General features: G+C 36.2%; 2 protein-coding genes across 2 annotated transcripts in view; one reads left to right on the top strand and one right to left on the bottom strand.

Annotated features, from left to right (window-relative positions):
* Window positions 1–1,829: 1,829 nt before the first annotated feature.
* LOC103514138 (SLIT and NTRK-like protein 4) lies at window positions 1,830–2,570 on the bottom strand. The gene has a single exon (XM_026827183.1). It carries the CDS (start codon window positions 2,400–2,402, stop codon window positions 1,830–1,832), a length of 573 nt encoding a protein of 190 aa, XP_026682984.1. The 5' UTR covers window positions 2,403–2,570.
* A 7,552-nt stretch (window positions 2,571–10,122) lies between these two features.
* LOC103514134 overlaps window positions 10,123–11,521 on the top strand; it is a 12,480-nt gene continuing 11,081 nt past the window's right edge. The window contains exons 1-2 of the mRNA XM_008478999.3: window positions 10,123–10,222; window positions 11,263–11,466. Of these exons, the coding sequence (XP_008477221.3) occupies window positions 10,134–10,222; window positions 11,263–11,466 (293 nt within the window). The 5' untranslated portion in view covers window positions 10,123–10,133. The remainder of the gene's footprint in view (window positions 10,223–11,262; window positions 11,467–11,521) is intronic.

Here is an 11,521-nt window from a genome sequence, read left to right as displayed (position 1 = left end):
AAGTTTCTCTTAATAGATGTATCTAAAACTCATAAACGTATGTCTTTACAAGGCAACTTTAGACTTTGGGCAGGTAGGTTTGTCACAACAGTTCATCAGGTCCGATTTGAAGTTAAAAAAAAAAGAAAAACACACACACACACAAGATTTTTTCCATTTCAATATTTTCAGGTAATTTTATAAATATGGGACAATGGACAAACCAGCTAGTATAAATCTAATATAAATAGGATTTTCTGGTCCTTACCCATACCCATACATACCACGATACAACAGTAGATACCTACTGTAGATATTAAATGTCAGTACCAAATCTAAAGTCGTCCCTGATGCAGGTCATTCAAATTTTGCTCGTCCATACAGGTGACCTTCTTAAAGTTCATTGGATGCTGTATTCTCAGACAAATTTCAATGTCCTCACTGCACAAGTGTAGTAGTTTCCGGACACATTGAACGTTGAACCTATAGGTAGTGCTTATTTATACAGTTTTTCCCTTTTTTTTTTTTTTTTTTTTTTTTTTTTTTTTTTTTGACCCATTGCCAGTGAGAACACCTTCTTCTTTCAGGCACGGTTAGCCAGTTACATAAGGTATTATTTTTTCTTGTTATACATATTACTATTACATACTTATAATGAAAATGTAGTAGCTATTGACATAGGTAGGTATAACTTATGGGTATTTTCATACCATTATGTACCTAATAGGTAGTTGTCAAGAATGTCTGATTTTGTTGCAGTTGGCATCAGAACATATAATATTTATGTATATCTGCAAAAACTTGAATGGGTACCAATAGATACCAATATTATGATACCTTTAATTGCTAGGTAATCGTCAATGTGTTGTAACTTGTAACCTGTGCTTTTGCCATACACCCAATCGGCTGGGATTGAACCCACGCCCTCCTGTTTACCAGGCGAGCGCCTTGACCACTACACCACCGAGGCAGGTTTAACTTCCTTATATGGTTCCACAGTATTCTTTTTCCTCTCGAAACAAACATGTCGGTTGAACATTTTGATATACGGATTGAGTGATTCTACATTTTGTGTGATAGGCATCTTTAACTTATGAATTAACGAATAAAAATCCGAGATTAATAACAAGATAAATTGATTTTGCGTCCCTGATTATGACGTACATTAGGCGCGTGGTTAGTACCCGGATGAGTGACCATTTGGGTAATCGGGTGTTGCTTGCGTTTCCCGGCCCCACCCAGGCTGGGTAAGTTTAATATGAGTAGGTAAGTGGAATTGTGTTTTTCTTTTACAATTTTCAGGTTGAGGTGTTAATTTTCAGGTGGTAATGGTGGAAAATGGGGAATGGTACAGTGGCAGGCAATGTTCCATTTCCTCATTTTCCACCATGAAAATTGGGAAAGGGAAATACCCATCAGCTTGTCGCCAAATGGAGGGTAAAACCACCGTCACTAAAAACCTTAACATTTATTTATACTGAGACGTTGAACTAGTAAACAAAAAGGTTGGGTGTACCGAGTATCGTTTGCTTCATAACCGGAATGGAACACAACAAAACCAAAAACTGCTGCTGGAACAGGAAGCGGATTTTGACCCAAGTAGAACTTTTCTGGTTTTTACAAAACTTGTGCAGCGAAATAGTCGTTTATTACATGCTTTAGTACACGCGAAGAACCAAGTTAATTCAATATAGTTTGGTTCATCCATTCATAGAAATAAAACACATTGTCATCACAGCTGCATAGGAAAGGATTCATAGCGACTTCCACAGTGAAGTAGTCTGTTCTATTCGCAACATTATCTAACATTTTCAAGTCATCTCTCATAAGGATTGAAATTTTATTCCTTTCTAAATCTTAGTTTGGTTCATCCATTCATAGAAATAAAACACATTGTCATCACAGCTGCATAGGAAAGGATTCATAGCGACTTCCACAGTGAAGTAATCAGTTCTATTCGCAACATTATCTAACATTTTCAAGTCATCTCTCATAAGGATTGAAATTTTATTCCTTTCTAAATCGAGGTAAACTAATTTTTCCATACATTCTAAGTCAAAATGAATGCCTTTCAAAAGATTATCACCTAAATATAAATGCAATAGATTTGGAAGCGCACAAAACAAATGAGGATCTTTCATAATGGAGATCTCATTCTGTTCCAAGTGCAACTTTTCCAATGTCTTCAAATCACTCTCCACGAAAATGTCATGTAAATTTGATGCTAAATTATCTTGAGTGTTATCAGCAAATGTGTCAGTCAGATGAAGCTCTCGTAAGTTTCGAAAGTTGGAGAATATTCTAGGGTGATATTCTTCCTTGTTGACAATGTGAAGATCATTGTGGTTGAGGATGAGTCGTTCTACATTATCCACATGATGAAATGTTTTCCCGTGGATAAGTTTTATGTTGTTACTTGACATATCTATAACTTTGAGCTTTTCATAAGCTCTATCAGTTCCGAAAATATTTGACGGTAATTCTGGTATAGTGTTGCCTGTGAATATGAGGACCTGTAATGAAAGAAACAGGAAAATACGCTCAAGTCATTGTATTGCCAAAGTACTTATGTTGTTTTTGAAGCCTAAATGGCTATTAGTTGTCCCAGTTTGCCCTTCCACAAAAACTGGAACCCCTATTTCTTTTAATGGAAGAAATATGTACCAAAATACGCTCAAGTCATTGTATTGCCAAAGTACTTATGTTGTTTTTGAAGCCTAAATGGCTGTTAGTTGTCCCAGTTTGCCCTTCCACAAAAACTGGAACCCCTATTTCTTTTAATGGAAGAAATATGTACTTATATATATCTTTCAATTTGACAACTTAGAGGGATTCAAAATATCCAAAGATTCAAATGATAAAGTATTTCTTTTAGCAAGAACCCCACTGGATAGCAGTACCTACTTTCAATAGTTCACGGGATACTTTTGGTTCACACCCGGAAAAACGTCGCAGGCTACGAAATTGTAAACCCCACCAGAACTACCAGAAGTGCAGTGTTCTGAAAGAAAACCATTTCCCATTTCGTAATAAATCGAGACTTGCCAATGTAGATACCTACCTACTTAAATACTTAATTTATGATTATTTATTAAATAATAAAATAAATGAGAAAATAAAAATCTCTTAGAATATCTAGGTAGGTACGTCTTGGTCTAAATATGGCACTGACACAATCGCATGCCTCTGTTTTCTAGAAAGATCTACGTAAATCTATCAGGTAGATAATGGAAAACTATACGATAAAAAAATATCCTATGAAAGAGAATATTTCAGTGATAAGAAACTATCTAAAATCAATTGTTTTATTACTACAGGACAGGTTTAATCTGTCAATGTTTAAACCTCTCAACTTCTTGGCAGATACAACACAATATTTAACAAACCATTGAATCATAACTCAACGCACAATGACATCATTTAAACATCGATAAATCATTGAAAAATATCAATTAACACCAATTCTTGTTGATAAACATGTTGACACAATTATCTGGATTCTGATTGGTTCTCGTTTGAAGGAAATGAAACCGAAATCTTCAAGTTCAACCACAAAATATTTAGTAGGTCTTTGGGTTCATAAATTCATAATCAGTGTCATAATTTTAATTTTATGGCTGTCATAAATTTTACATCAAGGAAATTGATGACTCGTGAATTTATTGATTTTTACATAACCGTGCTTCGATCAGTACCTGCCTATCCCTACTTGTTATGTACATTGTACCTACTTAGTCATCGATAAATAGTCTGTATTTAGGTATCTGATGGGTTTGGTGATTTAAAAGAACCAAGTAAACTGATTTAAATATTGTTTTCAGTTTTTATTTAGAGAGAGATTAAGAAACAGATTTAAAATTAAATTCTGGTAGGTATCTAGTCCGTTCAGATGTTTAGAATTTGTTTAGGAAGTCAAAAAATGTTACTTGGCAGGAATTTTTGAACTTAAAAAGCTCCAACGTTCTTCAAGGTTCAAGATATTTAAGAGCCTACTTGCATACATCGATCGCATTGATACTGCATGCAAAAGGAAATGAGTTTCTAGAATGAAATAAACATTAAAGACATACTAATCCTTAAGAACAAAGCTATGAAAGCTTTAGTAACCTTGAAAAGGACTCTCGAACAATAAAACAAAGAATGCACCAGTAGGTACACCATTCAACTTTAAGCCCAAGTATTGATTGGGACCTTAAAGTTAGCAGAGTTATAGGGAGGTAGACTATACCTAATGAGAACTGAATTGTTTTTACGACTTCCAAGAGTTCTAAGTTCTAAGCTGTGGACTCTTGGAACTTTGTCTGAATACAGGTAGATATCTATCTACCTGGTAATTATTACCTCAGATTTCATGTTTTCAACTTGGTCTCCCTTTTCTGAAGTCATGATTGACAAATAAATATTTCTACCAAGAGCTAGGTACTAACATACATAAAGGTCCAGCTTAACCTCATACACAAAAAGCTCAATGGAGCAGTTGCATTTGGGTAAAATTTATGATTAAAAGGTCGATTCCTACGTAAAATGTTGTGAAAAATCCAAATCTGAGGTCAAAACTCCGAAAAGTAACGGTAACAGGTCGAAAATTCAATTTTTATTTTCCGTCAGAGTACTGAACTCTGTGACGTCAAACTTCAGGAGATGCGCAGAAACGTATGCACACAAACATGAACTGCGCAGAAATGCATGCGCACAAACAGATTAATGTGTTACCTGCGAGGGAGCTTTGCTCGTAACATTTGATGTGACGTCATCGCGTACGGGAGCGTATGCCGTGACGTCAAAGTTCAAGATTTACCGAAATTTTTAAATGGATTTATCTCGGGATCTAGAAGTCGTGGAAGAAAAAGAAAAGTTCCGGAATCCCTCATTTTCCCAGCTTTTTGACTTTAAAACATCACCCAAGTAAGCGCAACTGTTCTATTTTGGGTAGGAGGTAGGTAGTCTTCCTATGTTTCACAGATGAAGGCAATGGCCCAGAATAGTTAAGCCCTTAGGAGCAAGGAGCAAGTAGGTACCTGAGAAATGCAACCCATAATGAGATTTTCAGCACTGAAAACTACCTACCTATTGGGCAACAATTAATTTTTGTAAAAAACATTAACTCACATACTAAATATAGGCATCTAAAATACAAGTACCTAGATAAAATCAATAATTGCTATGAACGCCCATAGGTATAACTCTGCTGATATGACCATGTTTATTAGGTATTTACAGGTCAACGATGGGCTATAAATAAACCTGGTAATGTGGTAATGGAATACAGAAATAGCTGAAATAAACAAGTAATTATGTGGAATTCGAATAGATAGACTATATACCCGTAGGTCTAGGAACCTGTGGTTTAGTTTTTTGTTCTATCCTATTCTCTGCTGGGGATGGGACGGAAGTATAATTTCCTAATGTAGTGGTACTGAACAGGGAACCGGTGATGTTTTGGTGACTATTCTGAGGTAACATGGAGTTGACTATTTTTACACTGTGAGAAAATCGTGGCACTGTTCTGCCTAGCCAGCTTGGAAGGTAGCGCTGCCTTGTGAGCGCTAGATTGCCGGTTCGATTCTCGCCTGAGGTGAACAATCCTACAGATGGCTTCTCGGAACGGCTGGTCCTAATCCTATCCTCCTCAGATTTCGGGACGATAAGATCTCTGTCGTTACAGGTCCCTGTAATTCTAATACAACCATGTTTTCTTTATTTCTTTTCTTGTAGGTATGTACTTATAACACATTTGTTAAATACCCACTCGTTAGCATCATTGTCTGCAAACTGGATTCTCACATTTTGTTGCTGAGGTGTTCACATATGAAACACATCATGTTTTTAATTATTAAGTCTAGTACTATGTACTTGTTCTTAGGTTTACACTAACACTAGAGTGCACTGATAGACTGATACTGGTCACTTGATAAAAAGTTGTAAGGGTGTCACCAAAAGTATTGAATCTGGTAACCAAACAGAAAAAAAGGGGAAAAAAATCTCATCAATTAACTTTGCCAGTAACTGCAGACTGCGGTATAAGTGGAATTGTAATTTTGACATCTCCACCAAATATGTAGCAAACATCATGTGGGTGTAGATAAGCTTAACCCATCTTTTGGGGCAGCTAAGGCCAGCCACTCATTATTAGGTAGACCTGACAGGTACACCTGATCAGGTCCGTCTGTCAGGTCTACCTGATAGTGAGTGGCCGGCTTAAGCCTCAGAGTGGACTTCTTATGTATGGGGTTAAGCTTCATGCAAGTGTACCGATAAGCGCGAAATTGTAATTCTGGCATCTCCACTAATCTCTGATAGAGCAATGTGCTGATAGCATGTGTGAACCGAATTGAACTAATGGTGTGATACATTACAAGCTCATTTATTCCAACTAGTCATGGAGGTGTAAGAACAGGAGTGATAACTAATGGAGCTATCAGTAGAAGATGATTATGTGATATACATCATACCGGTATAGACTTTTAGTGGAGATGCCAAAACACGTGTCAATCGAGATGAACTATAATTTTTCGAATTTATGTTGCACCTAAAAGTTATGTCAAATAAAAATGAAGTGTATTCAAAGTTATGTAGGTAGGTACGAGTATATTCTAAAATATATATTAAAAAAAATTGTACCTACACACATTCAGTAGATATGTAGGTAGATGTCATTTCTGTGTTTTCAATGTTCATCCGGTTAGTAGAGACGCCAAAACTCCTACTTCGGAGTTAACTGACGAATCCTATGAACGGTATTGAATTGGTACAATTAGTGGAGATGCCAAAACACCTCAATCATTCTATTCATATTCAAGCTCCCTACTCGTATTAAAAACAAGCTACCTAGGTACTAAACAAGATAGTAACCTTAAACGGTTTATTTTTACGAGGTATAGAAAAAGAGTATATCTACCTATTTACCTATAAACAAGATAAACTAATTATAACTACTATCATACTCTATACAGTTATAATTATAAATCTTATATTATAAAAACAAGTATCTATGTAAAATAGGTACAATATTCTATGTCCCCAAGAGCTTTTTCTACGCCACTGGATACCATCATAACGGAATCTACCAATAATATGAGGAACCACTAAACATTGTTTTGAATGCACCATAACCCTTGAAACATACAGAAGCACACAGTGGTTTTACTTGCAGGGAGATTGAGATGGTATGTTGTGATGCGGATCTACATAATTATGTTTGTATTATAATCAATAATGAACTACTAATTACAAATCCCTTATAAATACATTGAAATTTGAAAGTTAAGAACCCATTCCTTCATGTATTATGTACAAAGAAATAAACAATGACACAAATGAGAGAAGACAGTTAAGTACAGGTACTTGACTAAACTACATTTAGGAAGGAATCCCCCTAAGGGGCAAAAACCCCCTTCATAATCTGAATGAGGAGTTCCAAGCATTTCTATCCTATAGCTTGACCTCCCAAAGAATTTATAGACATTCAAATTTGTCACTTCCCAATCTACCAATCTACATGGATAATCCTAAGCTATAAATTAAATCAAAGTCGTGTTAAGGCTAATGGCATGGGAAGTGTAGGGTCAGTGGGTAATGTGGGTATACCATGGAATTGTAGGGCCAGTGGGTAATGTGGGTATACCAGATGAGCAACGTGGGCACCAATGCCACGGAATCAATGATCAATGTTAGGCTTAACCCGCTCAACACTATCCAAGAAAATGAAGATTATCAGCATAGTCAACAGAAATAGAAAGCAACCTATGCCACCTATGGACAATTTTTGACGGCGAAATATTCTAGGTACTTTCATGTAGGTCATGCTGAAATCCCGCCTTTTGTAATACCTACCTATTTGTATGGTAATGGTAATAAAATTACTTTTCATTCAATAAAATTAACACATGAAAATAATTAACAATTGAGAAACAAAATAATAATAATTCTAACAATAAAGAGATTGCTACCTGAAAAGTTCAGAGCCTAGGTATAATTAGTACTTAGGTATCTACATAAAATATAAATGTATATTAAAATTTCGAAATCGCATACAACGGATACCTTAGACTGCCTGGGAGCTCGCAAAGGCAAGTGAACACAGATGTCGAGGTTCTAATGCAAATCAATGGTTTTGAAGGTTGAATGAAAGACCAAGGTGTATGCATGAATGTCCATATTGTTCATATTCAACCTACTGGTGTCAGAATGAAAAATTATCATAGAAAAGATTGAAAGCCAGGCTTCAATAGGCATAGCTCTAAACTTAATAACAGTCAACGAAGGTGTCAAAAGGACTGAAAAATAATCTGCATCAGTCTGATCTGGTACAAATCAGTCTGATCTGGTACAAATCAGTCTGATTTGGTACAAGAAACGGTTAATTCGGATGAATCATCCATCGATGAAGATTTAAATTATGATGATGGTTATGGACGGAATATACCTTCACTGAATAGAATTATCACAAAATGATAATTTTGCCGATAATTTCACAATTATGACGTTTCCACAACCTCTTCTCCAGTAATAATGAAAGATAATGGAAACAGCTGTGGTTCTAATGCAAATCAATGGTTTTGAAGGTTGAATGAAAGACCAAGGTGTATGCATGAATGTCCATATTGTTCATATTCAACCTACTGGTGTCAGAATGAAAAATTATCATAGAAAAGATTGAAAGCCAGGCTTCAATAGGCATTAGGCAAGAAATCCAGATTAGAATATACAATGTAGACCTGGTAAAATTCCTTTTGTTTTATTCATTCTCTTCAAGATCTCGCACAAATGTCAAAAAATGAGCTCTTTGAAAATTACAAACACTCTTTCTTTATTCATAGAGCCATTTTGTTCATTTCAATGCATAGAAGGAACTTTGAGAGAGAGTTTCCTAGTCGGATAGGTCACTTGTCAGCAACTTTCCTCTTCTTATGTCCTTAACGGAATACTCAATATAAGCTAAATACTACCTAGTTACCTACAAGTTAGTTGATTCATTCAAAGTTGAACAAAGTTCGGCTATTTGTGGAATTTCTTCCTCAAATACATATTTTTTACTGTAAAATTCCTTTTGTTTTATTCATTCTCTTCAAGATCTCGCACAAATGTCAAAAAATGAGCTCTTTGAAAATTACAAACACTCTTTCTTTATTCATAGAGCCATTTTGTTCATTTCAATGCATAGAAGGAACTTTGAGAGAGAGTTTCCTAGTCGGATAGGTCAGTTGTCAGCTACTTTCCTCTTCAAGTTTTATCCGTATGTCCTTAACCAAATACCTAATAGCTGAATACTACCTAGTTACCTACCAGTTAGTTGATTCATTCAAAGTTCGGCTATTTGTGGAATTCCTTCCTCAAATACATATTTTTTACCTCTAGTTTCTAGTCCTCACATTATTTACCAACGCTAGCTCTGATTAGACGAGTATCCAAACCACTTTCTACCCGTTTGTTGCTGTTAGCATTGTGTTGTATTGAAATTTCGTTCTAATTTCTTATGATAATTACGAATTTAACATTTCTCATTAAGCTTTGTTGCGTCTACCGCTTAGAAGGTTGTGTATGCCTAAGATAGTTTTGTATTTAAAGATTTAAACACCTTAAATGGAACTCGGAATTTCGATTCCTCCATGAAAGTTCCTTAGGTCTTCTGGTTCTGAGGTAGGTATTGTTCTTATCATGATAAACTCGTACCTATGCTGATCAAAAGTAGGAAAAGTAGGTAGGTATTATCTTTGGTCTCCATCTTTAATTGGTAGGTATCCATCATGTTTACGAATAGCCATTCTTGAATTCAAACGGTTAGGAACTTCTTAAAGAAGAGAGATCTTTGCCTTGTGACCTATAATGTCCATATCTCCAAAACTTAATGTCTAAAATACGAAATTCAAGAATTTGGTTCTGGTTGCTAGATAGATTATAAAATGCGAAAAATCACGCACGAGATTCACGAGAAGTTGCTGAATTCTTGCTAAGAGGACGTGCGTAATGGATTCAGCTTCACGATTTCGAGTTTCGAGATATGTCGAAATAACCTCAAGTTTCGAAATTCCAAAACATTTGAGGTTTAGCATGGTTTTACAATCTGTTAACGAAACTTTCTTCAAAGACTTTCATTAATTTTAAGTAGCATACCCACCTAGTTGTATACCAATGTAGATGGGCTGATCTACGGGATGAGTCTGCAGCAGATAAAGGAAAAGGCCGAATATCTTCAGGCTCTATTGCACTTGAACCATTTCAAAAGGAAGTGTGGATCTCTCAGGTAATGATATCATTTTTATCAACTTTGCGGGGTAAATCACAATACTAGTTACACTGGGGTTTCGTCGGTGTGGCCGAAACGCCCAAAAGCCACTTAGACCTTTTATCGAAACACGTCCTAAACGGATCAAAGGTGTTGCCTAAACTTGACCTAATACAGCTAATATCAATACAATGGTGTTAGTATATTAACATACAAAGTAAGTCTGTAGATATTGGGATTACACATTCATGGAAGATTTTGGCAAAAACACAAAATGGCCTGAAGTTCAAACCCATTGAGAATTCAACCGAACCAAATTCCTTTCGATTTCCGAACCCAATGTCAATTTTTCAACCTGATGTAACATGCATATTAGTATTTTAAACATGCACTCATGTTACTGAAGTTAGTCACTACATGACATCTCCTGAATTGTTGTAAAGTTGGCTCGATGCCGAAATCCATGTCTGATACATCTTGGCTCCATGTCCATACTGTTTGGTGTCCTTCTTTGTTTGAAACCAAAGTTTGGTTCCAAATGACGTAATTATTCGGACAGGATTGTTCTTCATGTTTCCATATTAAAAACAAGTCTAAAACAACACAACCCCATGTGGTGAAGTAGTTCTATAGTTTTATATCCGTGTGGAAACCAGTCATTATTCTGGTAACTGGTAATTTTTACAACCCAAATTGGTTTTATCAGGATTTCCTTTTAGACCTTTTATTATTCTCCAAAATATTGAAGGCCTGAGAAAATTTTCGAAATTTGAACCGCTTTCTCATTATCATTATATTAAGGCACATCCTTTCCTATCACTGCCGATCCGGTATTTGAACTTAGAGCTGTGTCCACACATAGTCGATCGGCCATCGATCGATGTCGATTGACACGTCCACACTGCCTTGACAACATGGATTTTCCTCGTTGATCGACGGCCGGCCGACTATGTTTGGACACACCTTGACACCTCCGGGTCAAGTCGACCCTACTCAGCCAGAGGGGCGGGAGAACAGGTATTCAAAATCTTCTCAACTTGTCCATTTTTCTTTCCCAGTGGCGGTCAACAAAGGCGGGTTTCCCTGGCCATTACGTTGCTTCACGACCCAGAATTGCTCATATTGGATGAGCCAACTTCGGGCATTGACCCCGTCATAGCTGAAGAAATATGGAATCATCTCTTGTATTTGGCGGAAAGTGGGCGGACCATATTGATCACGACACACTACATTGATGAGGCCAAAAAATCACACATGGTAACGTAAACAAATTTATGGGACGGAAAAATAACTTTAAATAAACTAATTGAGGGGGGG

The sequence above is a fragment of the Diaphorina citri genome, unplaced genomic scaffold (assembly GCF_000475195.1).
Source record: "Diaphorina citri unplaced genomic scaffold, Diaci psyllid genome assembly version 1.1 scaffold1088, whole genome shotgun sequence".
NCBI lineage: Eukaryota > Metazoa > Arthropoda > Insecta > Hemiptera > Psyllidae > Diaphorina > Diaphorina citri.
The sequence above is the reverse complement of the archived record's forward strand: the minus strand, read 5'-3'. Positions and strand labels throughout refer to the sequence as shown.